Genomic DNA, 21359 nt, shown 5'->3' on the forward strand with positions numbered 1-21359 from the left:
CCTATTAATATGTAGGTATCCCAGCAAATTGCGTTTCCATTTGCAGACTAGTTGTTGCACAAATAAACCATCCCCGGTATTCTACCTGGAATAGTATATCAGTACAAGAGTGCAGTAAAATACATAACTTTGTTCCACTTAGTCACACGTTTTTGGAGAGTGAGTTAATATGCCCACTCCAGATCCCTCAATTCCTTTCTGAGGGAGTGTGTTCACTCTTGAACCACTCTTTCTAAGGTTATCAGGTGTACCCCTCTCACCCTTTACCGCCTTCTTTCCCACGCTTAGCAGTCTTGCAACCTCCTCACAGAAACCTTTCAAGAATGTTACAGATTCTACACAGAACTGCATTTAGAGGTTCGAGGTCAGAACACATAGTCCAAATGGACGGACTCATGCTTAAGCGTGTGACTGAAAGAAAGTTGGCTTGCAGACATCAGTGTATTATCTGCATTTTCATTTGTCAGGTCCCACACCCAATGAACAACTAAGTTTCACACAGACAATCCAAGCCTGCAATCTCATACTTTCAGCCCGTCACATTCCATATTAGATTAGCTTCACTGATTGATCTGTAGTTTAATGTTTCTGATTGCACAGGAGCACTGTGGCTCAAATACTTCTTACAGTTTTTACAGATTCAATCGGATCAGTTACAGGGATTGCAGATTCCAATTTGAAATAACTGGTAATTCAGAATTACTAGGTTCCCTGCCATGTGAGAAAATGTCTGCTTTTCTGGCATTCTGTCCTTGTATGGTAGACAAAATAAATATTACCTCATCTTGTTTTCGATGGCAATTTCCATCCAAGCCAGAAAGCTTGACATGTTCCATACCTTGCCATGTACCCAACTGCTTAAAAGTAGTACCAAGGTTGTGCGACTAGGGCATTTTAGGTAAGCCCTTCTAAGGTCTCGGACTGCTTTCTGCCTCTCATTGTTTGTAGGAATCGATTCATTTAGTTCCCAATTATGCCAACTGGCATGTAAGGTAGCAGCAAAGGACCACCACTTCTGTCTATCTCAGGCAAGGCTCTATATGAAGCCCCAGCTGTGGTTTAGGGTCTTCATTTCTGTTTACACAGTTAGTCTTCGGGTTTTCTCTGGCCTGATTCTATTCAGTTTGCTTTCTGTAGTCCAGTGGATAACTGTTCATGTGAATGAGTCTTGTTCTCTTCTGTTGGTGTGCCCGATCCATCTCTCTTGTTTTTCATAATAATGGTGTCCAAGCGATTTTGCTTGCATCTGGTAACCAGTTCCTGGTTGCAGGTGGTTCACAGCCAGAAAACATGAAAGGTTCTTCTCAGGTTATACTTGTGGATGGCTGATAGTTTGGTGATTTCACTTTTCGTCATCAGCCAGCATTCTGATTCATACAAGAGCGTGGACAGAAATACACCTCTGGAAAAGCTTCAGCTTCGGCCCCTTATCATGTCTGATAGTACTGCCAAAGGAGGTGAGCTCTTCAGTCATGGCTAGGTCCCCTGCATCCACCTTGAATGGTGAAAGGGTTGGAATGTTGAGTTTTATGACTTCTGATTTTGATCGTCAGGCCCACTTGCTGTTCATGGAGATTGAGGCAAGATGTATTTTCCTGCATATAGTGGTGTCTTTCAGAGAGCAAGGTTGAGTAATCAGCATAGTTCAAATCCTCCATTATAGATGGGCTGTTCGGTTTTAGGTTTAATCCTATAATAACTGACAAAACCCCACCGGAAGGGAAATGGCCCTCACCAGTATAAACAAATAAACACTGAACAAAAACCTGCACAACCTCAAACTAAATACCATTCAAAGATAGTAAAAGGAGAGTGAAAGAGTCATTTTTATTTCTTCCTGAAGGGGACCAATACACAATGTAACTTTTTTTTATATAAGGTAGCAGTAAGAAAGACGGAGCTAACATTATTCTGCTTGAGTTTTGTTGTTTAGGGATGTCACTAAAATATTGTTTCTTCCTTTTTTCAGTTTTGTGGTCTTTGGTCCAAAGATGCAGGGGTTAGAAGCATGTTTTAGGTGTTTATTTTATGAACTGTAGAGAATCGGAAATATCAAAATCATAATTGATTTTTGGCTACGCTTGAGTCTTTTGCTGATAGGAAAGATTTAGGTTTAATAAGAATCTTTCCCAATATGTACCATCACATTTACCCACAGAAAATGGGTAATAAACCTTGATAAATGACCCCCCTTTTCTAGTGAGTCAGTATTGATAGTAGCTGAATTGCCAAACCTCCCAGGTTTTAAACATTTAATGCAAGGTATAGTGACAGGTATATGTGAAAAGAGTGTAGTCGCAAAGCATCTGGGATACTGGTGAAAGCATGACACCACACTTTTGGAAAACATGGAACTCAGTGTCACTTGGAATGCTGCTTCAAAAAGTTCTTACCAAGTTCAACAAAGATTGGAGTGATATGTTTGTATTTACAATGATTCAGCTAAGTATATGAAAAAGTTGTGTGATGACCTGTCAAAATCGATACCTTAGCTGACGTGCCTCCCTGTAAGAGATCCTTGCCACTTGTTATATGGTATGCTGAAAGCATCGTCACAATTGTCAGAGTTCATGAAGAATGCTATCGACTTTATAGTCCATTCTGGTGCACTTTTTTGTTATGCACGGAAACTAAAATGCAAATGTTTTTCATTTTGTGCATTGAGTGGCATCAAAGAAAGAGTCATCCCAACTGTGTCAGTTAACTGGTGGTTCTCAGTCCTAGAGGCTATGAATGATATATTATCCATGTGGCAACCGTTTACAGAACTTTTGCGGAGTGACGGTGTGAGGATCTTTGGTCATATATTGATAGTGATTTGAAAAAAATTACTCTACTGCCTTTTTTGATTTTTACAGGAAAGTATGACTGCTGTAGTGGACATAATACAAAAACTACAGTCTGAAAACACCCTTGTCTACCAAGTGTTCAGCATAATTGATGTATATGTAAAACATCCCCAAGAGAGTAGGATGGGTGACACTTTTAGTTCTGTGTTAGAATTCTTGCCACTTAGTAAGCAAAGAAATGTTGAGGAGCAATTCAGAAACTTCTATTTTGTAATGTATGAGAAATAGCCCTTCACCAACCATGGCATCTGAAGTCAATGAAGCCTCACTGTGGTACTCTGCACAAATTATAGATTCCTTCCGTAAAGGGAAATTTTCTCTGGAGTTTCAAAATTGCTGCCTCTTTTTTGACTGCTTCAGTAACTCTGAGGGCATATGCGCCCAGTTCAACGCATATGTAGCAGAATCTGTTGCAGAGAATCACAATCTTCAGGTGCACCAGTTTTGGCCTAGAAGGCTATGTCAGTTGCCAGAGTTAGCAAATTGTGTACTGGTTATTTTGGTGTTGCCTGTCTCTAGTTCCAATGTTGCAGAGGACTTTTTTACAGATAAAAGTTTACATGAGAAGGAAAGAGCGAGTGAGCATGACCAAGACTCACTGAAGAAGTATTGTATGGTGTACTATGATTAGTTTGATTTGTAAAAATGTATTTGGACCTCATATGTCCTATACGTACACTGTCTATATACCATGTACTATCCGTTCAGAAACGTTCCAGAACAACACGACGTCGACAGCAATTCAGAGGCAGAAGACTCCGAAGTAGAGGACATCACTCCAGCACAGCGGGTCGTAAGTAAGACCGTCAACCCCAACCCTTCCTCGAAACACCCAAAGAAGGCTCCGGTCACACCCTCGGGCTCGGGTGCACACCGACACACTGCTTCTACTGCCCCACCTTCGGGCCCGGCTAAGAAGCTAATGAAGCCTTCAGGCTACTCTGGCTCGAGTCGGCCTTCGCAGGGTGCCGGCACACACTTACCGGCACAGAAAAAGACAACTTCACCGGCCACGCCGGCATCCAAACCATCGGCGCCGAAACATACCACTACTACTTCGGCACCGAAACCCAGTTCGGAACCAAGCAAACCCGCTTCGGATTCGAAAATAACACCAGAACCGAAAAAAAACATCGGATCCAAAAAACATACCAGAGCCGAAAAAAATCCTTGGAACCGAAAAAAGCTTCGGAGCCGAAAAAGACTCCTGCTTCTCCGGTTAAAGACATTGCCAAAAAACCAAAACAAACCGCTTCGGTGCCAAAACCTTCCTCTGCACCAAAAGATCTGCCTCCTGCAGAGGACTTACTTTATCCAGACCCTGCTCAAAGGACTCTAGCTAATGATCCAATCACTGGACAGCTGATTTTGGCTTACAAAAGCGACCACGGGACACACCAGCTCCGCAGAAGAAGGACATGGCTACCTCCCCCTTAAGACTGCCTTCCCCTTCCCTTTCACCTGTACCATCACCACATCCTCCCATACCACAACATTCCCCAGCATCCTCTATCATACCAGACGATGACAACAGGGATGATAGCTCTGATGACATGGGGGGTAACATGCCTGATCCAGCTACTCCTACAGGATCACCTGACTAGTGGAATAATTATAACACCCCAGATGTCCCAAATGTCCCTCAGGATGACATATACCCCTCAAGGCCTTCCCCACCAGAAGACACTATGGGGTTCAATCAATTAATTCACAGGGCTGCGCAATATCATGGGGTAGACATGCACACAGACCCTGTAGATGAAGACTTCTTAATGGATACCTTTGATAGAGCACAAAGGTCCTCATCCATTCTACCAATGCTTAAACGAGTGATTAAGCATGCTCCTGAAGTCTTCAAAGACCCAGTCAGAACTCGGGTCATTAACCCTTGCATAGAGAAAAAATATAAAGCTGCTCCCTCAGACCCAGCATATGTTAAAGGTCCTGTACCACTAGACTCACAAGTAGTTTCCAATGCACGCAAGAGAGCAAACTCACAAACATCAGGTGAAGCTCCACCACCAGATAAAGAGTCTAAGCTACTTGACACATCAGGGAAAAGAACTCCGTCTCGAGCAGCAAACATGTGGCGTATCGCCAATACACAGGTATTATTAGTCAGATATGACAGGGCACATTATGACGCATTAGAATCATGAATGAGGCACCTCCCTGATGAGTACAAGGATAGAGCAAATGAACTTATCCAAAAGGTGAAAAACATTACAAACACCTCTATTCGGTGTGCACTGGATGCAGCAGATACTGCCTGTAGGGCAGTTAACCCCAGCGTCCTATTACGTAGACATGCCTGGCTACGTATATCAGGGTTCAAACCTGAAGCACAAAGTGCCATTCTTAATCAACCCTTTGATGAACAACACCTATTCGGACCTAATGCAGATATATCACTTGAAAAAATGAAAAAGGATACAGAAACTGCCAAATCTATGGGAGCCCTGCAGACGCAGTCTCCTAGACGTTCATTTTGTCGCTCATCCTATCGAGGTGCCACCAGGGGATACTCTTCAGACACAGCTTCTACCTCGTACAAAGCCCCTACACAGTCCACTTACAGCAAGGGCTACCAAATGGGTGGTTACAGGGGTAACAATAACAAAGGCAGAGGTAAAAATAGCAACTCCAGCTCTGCCTCTATCCCTGCCCAATGACTCCCTTCCCCTTCCCCCGTCCCATTCCACTCCTGTCGGGGGAAGACTTCAACAATACCTGCCAGCTTGGGAAAACATCACATCAGACAGGTGGGTGCTCCAAATAATTCAGTCAGGTTACTCTCTAGAACTAACATCCACCCCGCCAAACATACCACCCAAGCAACGTCCAATGTCACAAGAACATTTAACACTGTTCAGACAGGAGTTAATATCCCTCCTGCAGAAAAATGCAATAGAAATAGTTCCAGAGCATCAGAAAAACAAAGGATTATACTCCCTATATTTCCTAATACCAAAGAAGGACGGCTCTTTAAGACCCATCCTAGACCTTAGACCTCCAAACATTTACATACAGTCGGACCATTTTCACATGGTCACACTCCAACAAGTCCTTCCACTTCTGGTACTAAACGACTTCCTGGTCACCCTAGATCTCAAGGACGCCTACTTCCATATTCCCATTCACACAGCGTACAGAAAATATCTCAGATTTGTGCTAGACGGGCAGCATTACCAGTTCAAAGTGTTCCCATTCGGAGTCACCAGAGCGCCAAGGGTGTTTACCAAATGTCTAGCAGTAGTAGCAGCACACTTAAGAAGACAACATATTCATGTCTTCCCATATCTAGACGACTGGCTCATAAAAGCCATCTCATACAGCCAGTGTGTACAACACACTCGCGCTACTATTCAATTGCTTCACGACTTGGGATTCACAGTAAATCACACCCTAATCGCAACTGCAACCCTTGCACATACAACAATATCTCGGCGCTACAATAACACCCAACTAACACTAGCTTATCCCCCTCTAGCCAGGATAACAAGTGTGCAAACTCTCCTAATAAAATTCAAACTGCAACACTCGCTACCAGCTCGAGTGTTCATGCAGCTCATAGGAATGATGGCATCTTGCATATTTGTAGTACCTCAGGCAAGACTGCAAATGTGTCCACTTCCAGAGTGCCTGGCACGCCAATGGAACCAGGCTCAAGGTCAACTAACAGACCTAGTGTTGGTAGACGATCGGACTCATCGTTCTCTGCAATGGTGGAACACCAAAAACCTTTCCAAAGGGCGACCGTTTCTAGAGCCCGTTCCTCAAATAGTCATGACAGCAGACGCATCGCTCTCCGGCTGGGGAGCTCGCCTACTGCATCACACCATGCAAGGCAGGTGAACACCGCAACAGAAGTTACTCCACATCAATCATTTGGAGTTGCTAGCTGTGTTTCTAGCCCTAAAAGCATTTCAAATTCGAGTGTCAGGCAAAGCTGTCTTAATCCGCTCAGACAATATGACAGCTATGTACTACATAAACAAACAAGGGGGAATACACTCTCTGCAGCTCTCTCAGCTACCACAGCAGATATGGAGATGGACTATACCACTAAAGATCTTCCTCTTAGCCCAACACGTCCCAGGAGTACAAAACACTATGGCAGACCTGCTAAGTCGACAAACACCGCAGATCCACGAGTGGAAACTTCATCCGCAAGTTCTTCATCCCTTCTTTCAAATGTGGGACAACCTCAGATAGACCTCTTTGCCACCCACGAAAACGCAAAATGCCCAAGCTTTGCCGCCAGATACGCACACCCATTGTCCAAAGGCAATGCGATATGGATGAACTGGTCAAGACTATTTGCGTACGCTTTTCCTCCTCTCCCACTACTTCCATTAGTGGTACGCAAACTGCAACAACATTCTCTAACACTCATTCTAGTCGCTCCAACTTGGGCCAGACAACCGTGGTACACCACGCTGTTGCAGATGTCTGTAGTACCACACCAAAAACTAAACCTATCCCCACGCCTATTAACACAGAACCATGGAGAGATCAGACACCTGGACCCAGCTCAGCTCAACCTAGCGATCTGGCTCCTGAGGTCATAGAGTTTGGTTACCTCAACCTTCCTCTGGAATGTATGAACATTATCAAAGAAGCTAGACGTCCCACTACTAGAGCATGTTATGCTGCTAAGTGGAAACAACCAAATAAATCCCTTAGACGTGTCTATTCAACACATCATAGGATATCTATTACACCTTCAAAAGTGTAATTTAGCTTATACGTCTATCAGTATACACCTTGCTGCCATTGCAGCATATTTACAAAATAGACCACATCTATCTCTTTTTAGAGTACCGGCTATAAAAGCTTTCATGGAAGGACTCAAAAGAATAATTCCACCCAGAACGCCTCCTGCACAGGTGTGGAACTTAAACATTGTTCGTACAAGATCAATGGGACCTCCCTTTGAACCATTACATACATGTGAATTGCAAATCCTAACCTAGAAAGAAGCTTTCCTAGTAGCAATTACTTCTCTCAGAAGGGTAGTGAACTACAAGCATTTACCATTCAAGAACCTTTTTTGCAAATGCATCATAACAAAGTGGTTCTTCGTACTAACCCTAAATTCCTTCCTAAAGTCATTTCACCATTCCATCTAAATCAATCAGTTGAGCTGCCCGTATTTTTCTCGCAGCCTCAAACAGTCGCAGAAAGAGCCCTACACACCTAAGATGTCAAAAGAGCATTACTGTACTATATCGAAAGGACACAAAGTTTTCGTAAAACAAAACAACTTTGTGTCTTTTTCACCACCACATAAAGGCAACCCCATATCAAAATCACGGATCGCTAGGTGAATTGTTAAACGCATACAAATATGCTACCAGAAAGCCAAACGTACGTTAACAATTCCTCCAAAAGCCCATTCAACAAGACAGATAGGGGCTTCAATGGCATTCTTGGGAAACATTCCCCTAGATGATGTATGCAGAGCAGCTACATGGCTTACACAGCACACATTCACAAAGCATTACTGTGTAGATGTGCAAACTAAACAACAAGCCACTGTGGGCCAGGCTGTACTAAAAACACTGTTTCAAACAACTGCAGCAGATACTGATGGTCGCCGCTAGGTGTGGGTACTGCTATACAATCTATGCATAGTGTGTAATCTGCAGCTCATATGCCTCGAACGGAAAATGCTACTTACCAGTATGCATCTGTTCTTGGCATGTAGAGCTGCAGAGTTACACATGCCCACCAGCCTCCCCGGCTACCTTTATCTGTTCCAGTATTATCTTAATTAGATACAAATCACATAGACCTCACTACCTCTTGTACAGCTCCATCACTTCCCTAATGGCGAAAAACAATCTGGGAATGGAGCCGATGCCCATGCGCAGTATCATCCAAAGGAGGAGTCACCTATCCCGTGACTTCCAAAGACTTTTCTACAACAAAACAAACTGCAAACATCCGGGCCCAACACTAGGTGGCCATCTAAGCATAGTGTGTAACTCTGCAGCTCTACATGCCAAGAACAGATGCATACTGGCAAGTAGCATTTTCCTTCTGTGTTAAATGGCGTGAAAATATGTAACCACTGATAACCACTGTTTTTTTAAGGTATTGAAATAACTTGAAAACACTGAAAACACCCCACCAGAATTTACCATAAATGGAAACTGAAAACAGGAAAGCCTAATTATAGAGAATAGGGTCCATCTGATTCCCTGGCCTCGTCTTGTGTTGAGCATCGTATCACCCAGTCAATGACTTGGTTGAAGAGCAACACTGACATCATGCATTCTTGTCTCACACTGATCTCGACTTCGAAGCTTTACTCACTGTCTCCCACCTTGCAGGTAAAATGATCATAGAAACTCTTGTGATGAGGAGAACTATGCTGCGGTATGCCACAGGCACTGAGTATATATGCCAGAGGCAATCACAGTGGATACTGTCAAAAGCTTTCTCAAAATTAATGGAGATGGGGCAATAGATATAAGCGTCACCTCGTTATTAGGTCTCACATTGGCAAATAGGGATATCGCCAGGGCCTGGAAGGCGCCCCGGGCTCCGCCACTAGTTACACGGAGGAATGGGATGGATTTTTTTATGGGGTTCGAACAGCCAGTCTTCATTGCCAGGGGGTCCCCACGCAAGCATTATAGGATTTGGAAAATGTGGGCAGACTACCGGGTTCTAGATCTGGACCCGCCTCCGCAGGGAGATGTTAATTTGTCGGACTGGCGGGTATGTGGACTCCAGGATTTGCTGGGTGGCTGATGGGTATGATGTTTCGCACTAGATGTACTGTACTTTTTCTTTTGTGTCATGGGCGCAATGAAGGGGGAGGGAGTTAGTGGGGGGTTGTTTCACTGCGGTTTATTACCTTTATAAAAGTCAACGTCATTCCTATTGTATAATCGATGTGTGCAGGAGTCTCTGGGTTTCAGAGCTATGCAACCTATGTGAACCGTGACAAATAAAATTTGTTTTTTTTTAAAGAATCAATGAAGTTGATGTATATTTGTCTCTGCCACTCCTTGCACTGCTCTATAATGTTACGTAAAGAGAGGATCAGATCAATATGCTCTTCCCTAGTGGAACCCAGTCTGTCCTTTTCTATTTATCCACGGCATCAGAAATGTGCTGTATGTTTTTCACCAGGATTTTACCCTAGATTGACAGAACGGTGAGTGCACACCAGTTGTTACAGTTGGTTAATGCTCCCTTTTTAGGAATCTTGACAATGGTGCCTTGGTTCTAGTCATCTAGTACTTCTTTTGCTCCCAAATCGATGTAAACAGTGGTTTGATGATATTGGCTGATGTTTTGGGCCTGCCTTGAACATTTCTGCCTTAGGTTTGTCTTGTCCAATGGCTTGTCCATTCTTGAGAGATCGGCTGGCAGTGATGATTTCTTCTTTCTGTGGTGCGGCGGTGTTCACATCCTAGTCAGTCTCTGCTTCTTGGATGCCAGCTTCACTTGTGGGTATTAGTTTGTGCAAGACGTCTGTAGAGTGCTGTGCCCAGCTTATTTCCTGCTCTTTCTGTTATGAGTAGTCTGCCTTGCCGGTCCATGATAGGGGTGTTGTATGTTGTGCAAAGTTTACCACTGAGTGTCTTTGTGATCTTGAAGACCATACCACATTCTTCTCTGACAGCCTCCTCTGCTTGGCTGGCAAGGTTATCCACGTACATCTGCTTGTCTGCTCTTGTCATTCTTTTGACTGCTGTGTCTGCTTCTATGCACTGTTGCTTTTACTTCTAATACAGCCTCTCAGATTTGGCCATGAGATTTTTGTTGCTGCCCTCCCGAGTTAACAAATATGCCATGCGCCTTGTCTTATCCGTTATTTCCTCTTCCGTTTCTTGGTCCCCAGGCATGTTTCACTGCTCTATGTATATGGAAGAAACCTGTTCTGATTTCTGGTTAACTGCATCTGCAGCTGGCTCAGACGGATCTTCTCTGTCTGCCAGGAGTGGGAACCTGTTTTTGATTTGTAGGACGAATGGCTTCTCAGTCTTGGGGTCCTGTAATTTTGCCACATCAAAGTGCTGTTGTCCTAATGTATTGCGTTCTGTTTTAACGAGCTTCACAAGAGAGGTAACTAGATGGTGATCACTGCTGACTTCCCCTCTGCTCCTCTGGCATCTTGCAGTGAGCGTCTCCAAGTGCTGCTTATCATCAGGTGGTCAATCTGGTTTCTGTCTTTGCCATTGGGCGAGCACCAAGTTGGTTAATGAGAATCAACTCAGTCCATGTCTTTATGTTTATTTTCTTGTAAACAACAGGATTTCTGTTTGCCAATGTTTCCCCTAAGCGAGACAGACTTAACCAATTGTTTTACTTGCTAACGCTGCTGCTTAAATCCCTGAAGCTGGGCCTTCTCACTATTTTATTTCTGCTTTCATGCCCAGCAAACTCCTCGCCTTCATTCTTTCTTCCTCTGTACTCCGTCTGCTTATGTGGACACAGTTGGTTTCCTTAACGCATAACAAAGATATCTAGCAAATGTTTTTTTAGTGCTACACAATGCCTAATTTGTAAAAGAATAAGTGGTGGTCCATAAAAATGAATGCCAGTGAGCCCAAACCACATCCTCCAGCTCAAATTAGACATTTCTACTATGCCTCTTATAAAGGTTGTACCTAGTGTCCAAATTCTTGGGACACTGTTACCCTAGCATTCTCCCCATTTAATGTGGATGTTGTCTTTCTAATATGCGTTCCACTCTTTGCTTATTAAGGACTGATTTGCTCTTTGCTTCTTTGTATTGCTGCACCAAATCATCATCAGTAATCAAAATGCATTTTTTTCGTCAATAAATTAATTGAATCTGTTACTTTTACTTTATCTTTGTCACCGGAGGGACTGTTTCTATACCATAGAGGACTGCATGTCGCAGCACTCTTGTTGCCATATAGGACTACACCACGTCATTAATTGAAACTGAGCTATTCTGCCCCGGTGACGCATTCTGGTCTCTCTGTGCCTACTTTACTTTCACCAACTTTATCACCTGCTGTTCACGCCGTCTGTTTGTCTCTGTGTTCTTCCTTGTTTATGGTCACGTTTGACTTTGGATATACCGAACAACTCCATTCTTATAGAAAGTGAGTTCAAGGCCTATTTTACCCGATTAACACCTTCCATGCTCATGACGAGCTGAGCTCGTCATGAGGCACGGTGCTCCGGTGCTCATGACGAGCTGAGCTCGTCATGAGCCGTGGAACGCTCACACGCGGGGATAATTCCCCTGCTGTGCTGAGCGTTCCACGGGAACGGGTGCAGCTGTGACTAGCTCAGCTTGTCATGAGCACCGGAGCGCCTTGCCTCATGACGAGCTGAGCTCGTCATGAGCATGGGGTGCTGTGCGTACCCCCGCCCCCAGCACAGTGGGGGAATTACCCCCCGCAGCGGAGGGGTTAAAAATCCAGTGTATTTGCCGCGAGGCACATGTTCAGACGATATACCTTGATACAAAAAAAGTCATTCACTGGGGTTCAAAAAAACACCTTGCATCAAAGTGATCATGTGGCCTGGTAGGGTCAGGTTTCTTCATATGAATTATTCCAATCAGGCTTTCTCTGCGTTGGCTCTACAGTTTTGGAACTCTTTGCTGCCTTTCATCTGTGGCCTTTTTATTTAGAGAAGAACTGAATATCGGAACTTCAGGGTAGCATTCTTGCTAATGGATCGAGTTTATTGTAAATGCCAGTGATTAGTGTTGTGATTCTTTGCTGTCTGCTTTGATTTTTCATTTCAGTTGTAGCTGTATTGTAGTCGCTATTAATGTTTGTGCTATAAATGTTATTATCGGCGTCCAGGGCGATCGCTGCGAGAGGGTGCTGTAAACGTGGGGACTTCGCTAAAATATTGAACAATAGTCTGGTATTGTCAGTGATGAAACGACCTTTCACAAAACCGGACTGTTCCTCACCTAAGAGGTCGGGAAGCAAAAGGTCCAGACGTGCCGATAGTCGATGTTCACTAGGGAAATAGGTCTGTAATTCTTACAATATTTGGTGTCTTTCCCTTCTTTGGGTATCAAGCAAATATGAGCATCGGAGAAGGACCTAGAGGAACTCCCAAGGGAAGTAAACGCGCCTAGAAGAGAATGGAGGTTTGGAATAAGTAACTTAGAGAAGTGAAGGTAAAATTCAACAGTAAAACCGTCTGGTCCAGGAGCTTTGTTCAATTTGAGGTGTTGAAGTGCAGTAAGTAATTCCCTCTGAGAAATGTCAGATTCCAAATGAGAAAGGTCAAGAGGAAAGTGTTCAGGTTTCTGGATGGTAGAGAAGAAGTGTGTAAGAGAGTGGGGAGAAGGTTAAGTTTCTGAGGAGTACAAAGTCTTGTAGAAAAGGGAGAACTCAGTAAGAATATCGGTATCCTTGTGTTTGAGAACCGAGTTAGTATCGTAAATGGATTCAATGTTCAACTTATTGTGCTTGACCTTTAGGTAATTGGCAAGAATCTTCCCAGCTTTGTTTCTTCCTCCATAAAACTTAGCGCTAGATTTCAACAAATATAATGAGGCATTCTCTGTGTTTTTTTTGTTAAACTTAATTTTGGCAGCCACAAGAGCAGTCAAACTGTCCTGCGAGTGTGAGGTAAAATAGGCGTGTTCCAATCTCTTAATGTCACAAAGGAGATCTTCAGTAATTTTACGAGCAGCTTCACGTTTCCTTGCCACAAAACTAATAATGAAGTCTCGTGCAACAGCCTTAAATGTGTCCCAAATAGTGTGTGTTGGAATAGAGGGAGTATCATTGAGCAGGAAAAACTAATCAAAAAAAGTGGTAAAGGAGGTGGTAAACTTGGGATCTAAAGAAGAGCATTATTGAAGCGCCAGCTCTTAGGTCCAGCGGGTTTAGGGAGTACATCTATGCTAACCAAAACAGGAGCATGATCCGAAAGTAAGATCGGACCAATTTCGGCGGAAGTGAGGGATTGAGCAATATTATGAGAAACAAAAATGTAGTCAATCCGTGACTGGGAATGGTGGGAGGGGGAATAAAAAGTGAACTACTTTAAAGTCGGACTGCAAAGACGCCATGCGTCAATAAGCCTGTGCTGGAAAATGGTTTGGGTGAAGAGCTTGTGGGATTTGTTAGGAATATAGTGGGCAGCAGAGTTCCTATCAACAAAGGGATTCAAGGGATGGTTGCAGTCGCCAGCAAGGATGAAGTTATCATCCATAAATCTGGTAATGTGTTGAGAAAGCTCGGCCCAAAAAAGAGGTTCACCCACAGTAGGAGCATAGACATTGAGAAAAGAGATTGGAACACCTCTAAGAGATAGCCTGGCATATGCCCATCTGCCGTTTGCATCCGATTCTTGAGAGATAAGGGAAAGGGGAAGAGATTTGCGACATAAAATTGCTACACCATTACTCTTGCCATCACCGTGTGAGTAAAAAACCTCACCCACCCATCTCCTCTTAAGTTTTGCAGATTCAGTGTCAGAAAGGTGAGTTTCCTGCAAGAAAGCTACATCAACATTTAGCTTGGCTAAGTGGGACAGAGTGCGCTGACGCTTGATTGGAGAATTAATACCCTTAACATTCCATGAAATTATGTTCAATGACATATCATACAAAGTAATCTATAATAAACATAATAGCAAAATTGGAGAAAAAGCCCATGAGAAAGAGTGAGAGTAGAAGAAAAGAATGCTCATCAGAAGTGAAGAAGAGGAGAAGGGAAGAGAAGACATCCGGTATAAAATGAAGGAAGGGAAGGAGAAGCAAGTTAAGAATAGAGAGGAGAAAAAAGAACATTAGAGTAGAAGAGGTAAAAACAGAGAAATGAGCAAATCCTGAGAGAAAACAATTATCATCCATGCATAAGTGAGGAAGAAAAAGCACAAAGGGGAAGGTGCTAAACAAAAGGAAGAACAAAAGGAAGAGACAAAAGGAAAACATACCTACAAGAGGAGAGGATGAGAAGGAACTGAGGGGGGATGGGACCACACGGGTAAGGCAACACATCCAAGATCAGCTAGGCGGGGAACCAGGAAGACATCATCATACGGGGAAGGGTTCCTGCGGAGGTGAAGGAGAGCAAGGGGTTAGGATACCAACAAAAGTGAATCTCAAACCTAGACAACAATGAACATCAATACACCTTAAAGAAGGTAAGAAACAAAATATGAAGACTTCTCAAAAAGTAAGAGAGGCAAAATGCAACATCATAACAAAAACTGATAAAAACTGATAACACTGCAACTCAGCCAGGAAAAGAGGATGAGGGTCCAGAGGAGTCCATGGTAGAGGTCTTGTGCGCGTTGATAAAACTCTGCAAGCGGACTGGATCTTCATAGGTGGTTGTCTTGTTGTTATAGGTGACTTTGAATAAACAAGGATGATAAAGGCCATATCTTGCTCTCATTGAACGGAGGTCTTCTCTCATGCTCAGGAAGGCCTTACGGCGGTTAGCAGTAGCTTTTGCATAGTCCTGTGCGAAGAACAAAGAGGATCCAGACCATGTCAACTTTGGGGAGGATTTGGCAGCTGTCAAGACCTTCATAAGATCAGTGTACTCTAAAAAGTAAAGAATGACGCCACTAGGTCTCTGTGAAGGGAAGGCAGAAGTAGATGGGCGTCCCGATCGATGTGCACGTTGAATGTTGAGATTTGTGCCCTCTGGCAAACGGAGCAATTTGGGAAGGAACGATTTGAAGAAGGCAAGTGAATCTGAGCCCTCAAGTCCTTCTGCTAGACCATAAATGCGGAGGTTGTTTCGCCTGTTCCTTTTTTCCAACTCCTCCACCTGTCGCTGAAGAGCAGACACTTGAGAGTTCAAATGAGATACTGTGGAGCATGTTTCCTGAAGGGATGTAACTGAGTGTTCGACTGAAGACACCCTGGTTTCCATTTGTGACCAATTGTCTGTTAGAGCCTGAAGTTCGACGTTAGTTTCCTCTATAAAAGGACGAAGGGACCTAATTTCCTCCAGGAAAGGGCGAAAGGATCTGATTTCGTCCAGTAATAACTCCATAGAGACAGGCGGAGACTGTTTGAGTGGTGAAGGAGGATATTTTTTCAATCTTTTAATATTGGTTTTCCCCGGTGCAGGTTGTGAGGGTTTCATTGCAGTGTCTGAACTAGACAAAGTAAGGGAATCTTCTAGTTTGGAAAGGGCAGAGAAGACTTGTGTTCTTAACAAAAGCAGTCTTTGTTGTATGAGGCAGGTGCGACATAGACTTGAGCCTACCCATAAAGCAGGAGTTATAATATGTCAGTCAAGCAATGTGTATAAAATGCGCAAAAGAGTAGAGGACGTCACAGAAAAGGTTACAGCAGAAGCACGATAATTAACTTGAAAGAAGAGGGAGTTAAATGTAGCACTAAGAGAGCGCATTTATTAGAAGAGGTGCCAAGCATATACAGCAGACAAAGCAGTCATCATGAAGTAGCAAAAGTGAGGAAAACGATATTCATAACATGCAGCTGGTGAGTTAAGAGCCGATGGGAAACTCAAACGTAGAAAGGTGGACGTTGCAGCAGGCCAAGGAAGCCACAGAATGACTGAGCTGCGTGTCCCTTGAAGACAATATGCAATGTTCACTAGGCAGCGTGTAAAACAGATGTAGCCCAGAAGGTACTCCTTATGATAAAGGAAGAGGCATCCAGGCTACTCCAAAAAATGAGACGTAAAAAGATATGGAGATTTATGGTGATCACAGCCTGCACAGTCTAAAATGAAGTGAAGTCCATTTTCAAATAACAGCAAGGAGCAGCGCAGTAGGATGTTGAGGAACAAAGTTGTAATTCACGATGTCATCAACAGGTCAAAAGCATCACCAGCCAATAGTAAATATGTAGGAGAGCAACCTCCATCGTCCAAAGACTTCAGAAGCCATCAAAAAGGATACGTTAAAAGGACACTGGAGGTGCCATGGGATGGCGTTCACAATGGCCGTGAGGCAGCAAGTAATCTGCAGCAATCACAGGGCAAGAGAGGAGTACTTGAAGCTGTGGGGCATCAGCGAGGCAGGGTCTTATGAAGCAGTGGAGGAGGCAGACGGAAAGCAAACTGCGTCACTGTAACGGCCCCATATGCCGGTGAAGAGAAGATAATGCGCAGTTGATAGGAAATGGCGGCCGCAATAACATCGGAACCGCTATGGACTCATTGCAGCAGGTACCTCATCTGTGGGACATGCGGGAGATTTCCAAACGTCGTGAAATCCTCCGGTGGTATCACGGCATACATATGGCTCAGTGCTCAAGTGAGGAATAGGAAATGCGCCAGCTCGCATAAAAAACACAAAATGGCGGCCGCGTTAACAACGGGTCCGCAAAAACTCACTGCAGCGAAGTACTTCGTCTTTAAGGCATGGGAGAAGTCGTCAAGCATCTCAAATTCATCTAGAGGTATTCCGGTGGCGTACCATCACCTCGGAGCAGGAAGAGACCGTCTCAGAACAAGAGTCTCCCGGAACCACAGCGGAGCCTCACTCAGACACCGCCATCACCCTCTGGCGCCAAGCCACGCCCCCAACACCTTCCATGCTCATGACGAGCTGAGCTCATCATGAGGCACGGTGCTCCGGTGCTCATGACGAGCTCAGCTCGTCATGAGCCGTGGAACGCTCACACGCAGGGATAATTCCCCTGCTGTGCTGAGCGTTCCACGGGAACGGGTGCAGCTGTGACTAGCTCAGCTCGTCATGAGCACCGGAGCGCCGTGCCTTATGACGAGCTGAGCGCGTCATGAGCATGGGGGCGCTGTGCGTGCCCCCTGCCCCCCAGCACAGTGGGGGAATTACCCCCCGCAGCGGAGGGGTTGAAAATCCAGTGTATTTGCCGCGAGGCACATGTTCAGACCATATACCTTGATACAAAAAAAGTCATTCGCTGGGGTTCAAACGCCTTGCATCAAAGTGATCATGTGTCCTGGTAGGGTCAGGTTTCTCCATGTGAATTATTCCAATCAGGCTTTCTCTGCGTTGGCTCCACAGTTCTGGAACTCTTTGCTGCCTTTCATCTGTGGCCTTTTTATTTAGAGAAGAACTGAATATCGACCTTCGGAACTTCAGGGTAGCATTCCTGCTAATGGATCGAGTTTATTGTAAATGCCAGTGATTAGTGTTGTGATTCTTTGTTGTCTGCTTTGATTTTTCATTTCAGTTGTAGCTGTATTGTAGTCGGCATTAATGTTTGTGCTATAAATGTTCTTATCGTTTACTTGGTGTGCATAGGAGCCCCTTGTGCCATTACTGTTTAATCCTGTGTCCTTTGGGATCTAAGCTGTGGTAGTTGAAGCTTGTGTCCGCTTGTAGATAACATTTGTAACCTCCCACTAGGTGAAGTTTTAGGCTACCTGAACCTGTGTACTGTCTTTGGGTGACTTAAAATCAAATATAAGTTTAATGCGCCATAAGTGCTTCTAATACCGGGATTGGCAAACAATTTTTTATTTATTCCAACAAATAAGTACAAGGGAAGAATTCAATCTTGGGCTACCAATGCAACCTAGTTATTAACCTCTTTCGGTGCATCCCGAGATGCCAGTTTATGTAGGTATGCCAAGAGTTTTGCACCAGTGTGCTTTGAGGCTGGTACACATGACCTCAGACTTGACCCGTGCACTTATGGGAAGCCAGAAGTAAAGGCGGGTGTAAGTGGTTCCATTTATGAAAATTTAGGCAAGGTCTTCCTTTTTGTTTCCAAAGTCTTTGAAGTCTAAAAATTAGTTTTTTGGGGGAGTCGAGTTGATGTTTCACAGCTTTATGGACTGTTGAGCTGTAATGAATTTTGTTCAATGACTACTTTGCTAGGATCTCATTCTTGGCGCCATTCATGTACAGGAATGATCTCTGTGGCCTTTGTCCAATATGGGAAAGCCAGTGAAGGGCCGGCAAACTGTAGTAGGGTGTGAATCATTTAGAGGAAAGAGGGTAGGATTGAACTAAGTTTATTTGCGGAGCAATTTGAAAGCGAGTCTGTCTGGTGCTAAACTAATATTTAGATAGAAAGGTCACCAGAGTCTTGTTGCAGCAGATGAAAATACTAGGGAGTTTGTCGTTTCCTTCAGTGTTTGAATGGAGAGTTGTTCTTTGCTGCATGTTCAGTCTGTCTTCCGATATGATAAGTTTATACGCAAGGTAACCAAAATGTATGCAGTTTAATCTTTGAATCTAATATAAAATTCCAAATAATCCTTAATTGGGTATTGGCGTACATATTTGCAAGTCTCTGAAAAATAGTAGCATTTAATCAGTCCAAAAACAGGGGTCTAAAGAGTGAAGAATGGCCAATGTGTGGGGGTGGTCAGGCATTCCTTATAAAAGAGAGCTGCACTGATCCCATTTGGATATGACGGCTTGGATTTAGGACTGAATGTCAGTCAGATGTTGAGGGTACTTGAGAGAGCATGCACGCTGATGAAGCGTTGAGGGAGAGAGGCAGGCAGTATGGGGAGAGAGAGGGTAGACCAAAGGAAAAACATCAGTCTAGTAGGAATTGAGTTTTATAAACTTCAAACAGCAACTCGCTCTTCCTGAATTGTTTGACTGAAATTCAAAATGAAGATACATCCGCACACACGCTGCTTTTCTTGTGCAAAATGCTATTGCACTATCCTGGAATTTACTGGGCCATCAGGAATCATTTGCAGATAGCTGGAACACTCCCCTGTCCTCTCGGGAGCTGTCACAGAAATTGCAGAATGAAATATCATTACTCCCCGTAGAATAGTGTGGTGCACTTTGTGATGCGACTCAAACTGTCTCACGTTAATTTATGGATATCCCTTGGGCAAATACCTAAAGTGTCCTTTCCTACCAGGTATACCTTTAGTCCAGGGAATCCCACTTTTGCAGTTTTTCAGACTTGTTATAAATATTTATAAGGTTAATAAAAATTAAGATGTTTACTTGGTCTATGAATAGTATGAAAATATGGCAGAGCTTTGACGTGGTTCCTGCCCTCATGAACCAATATATGATAGCCCTGATTTGGTAGATTTGGGCTCTCTTTATAAGTATGCCTTTTGGAATTCCCAAATACCTCATAGCTATAAAATACGACTATGCCCAATATTTTATGGCCAGTATCCTGGCACATAAATTCAAGGTTTTATCATTTCTTTCCATTGGAATGGGAGTACTAAGTTTAACTGGGAGTACAGGATCCACATCTGCATGTTTTCCCCAATCCGGGGGAAGTAGCGAGTCCAAATCTGCTTACTTTTACAGCCTGCTTTTAAAATGTCAAAAATGTCCAGAGTCTTTTAAAAGGTCTTTCCAGAAGGTGGTCTAGGGGTACAGCGGAAGTCTGACCAGGTGTGGAGGAATAATTTGCTGCCCCCACCTCCCATGCAGAGTCAGAGAGGGGACAGTGTCTGGACACAGGAGCTGCCTGTGGCCTGAAGCTCTGTTCAATAGTTCGGGTTCTCCGGGCCAGGAATTAGCAGGTCTGGAGTTTGCAGACCTTATAATTCCAGGTAAAGAGACGTCGGAAAACTTAAAACAGGTGAGAATGCTATCCCTACTAGAATACTGTGCTGGGCTACTCTTAGCAATGGCCATGTTTGGAAAACTCCATACAAAACACATACATAGTCTCTTTTGGCAACTGCATTCATAATGTATTTTTAAAGGCAACCATAATGCAAATGTTCGTTTTTTATTATTTAATTCTGCTTACTCTATTGCATTATTTAGGATGTGGTTTTCATTGAAATGTTAATATATTTTTTTCCCTGGTTTTTTTTCCAGACTAATCTCCTTCCAAGAATTTCTTGCATTCGAATCAGTCTTGTGCGCTCCCGATGCTCTGTTCATGGTGGCCTTCCAGTTATTTGACAAAACAGGCAAAGGAGAAGTTACTTTTGGTATGTTTTTTCTTCTTTGCTGTAAACTGAAAATATCAAACTTAGTCTTTACACTCCTACTACAAACACTGTTGTGCCTTTTCGCGAAATCACATCGCGGACCCCTGTGCGCAGAGAAACAGTGAATCTTGTTCTTGAAACATAGGGTGCCACCGATTGGAGTGGAAGTTGTTTTTTTAATATTGCAGATGATGACATCTCTTATATCCATCTAAAGCATGGCTATATGACTAACATCCATGTGAATGCACCTCCTACTGAGGGAAATAAAATATTTGGTGAAGCATATGATCGTAGATAGAAAAATTAACAGAACTATACCGTCTAGCCAAACCGAGAAGAATTTTATTGAGAGCCCTGAAGATGTCCGAGAGGACAAAACACGTTGGCTACAGTTCTTAACAGAAGATAATGAAAAAATTATAAATAAAGGATCATAAATTGAACATGCTTGATTGATGCTTTATATTAAGAAACATGTAATTTGTGCTAGCCTATTTAAAGCGCCTTTGCTGAACTCTTTATCACCGTAAAATCACTTGATTTATACAATGTTGGGTGCTGAACTATTTTTATATTAATGCAGTTTGTAGTTTGTTTATCAGTACAACTAAAGTACTACAAAATTCCAATCACAAACCTACAAGTGGTAATCTGCACCTCTCCTATCTTTTCTATGGGCCAATCT

At 43.5% G+C, this 21359-nt stretch overlaps 1 protein-coding gene across 1 annotated transcript in view; it reads left to right on the forward strand.

The window, feature by feature from the left end:
* The window catches only part of SLC25A13 (solute carrier family 25 member 13), a 785732-nt gene that overhangs the window by 142022 nt on the left and 622351 nt on the right, over window positions 1–21359 (forward strand). The window contains exon 4 of the mRNA XM_086941927.1: window positions 20556–20671. Coding sequence (XP_086798053.1) covers window positions 20556–20671 — 116 coding nt within the window. The remainder of the gene's footprint in view (window positions 1–20555; window positions 20672–21359) is intronic.

The sequence above is a fragment of the Lissotriton vulgaris genome, chromosome 10, assembly GCF_964263255.1.
Source record: "Lissotriton vulgaris chromosome 10, aLisVul1.2, whole genome shotgun sequence".
Lineage (NCBI taxonomy): Eukaryota > Metazoa > Chordata > Amphibia > Caudata > Salamandridae > Lissotriton > Lissotriton vulgaris.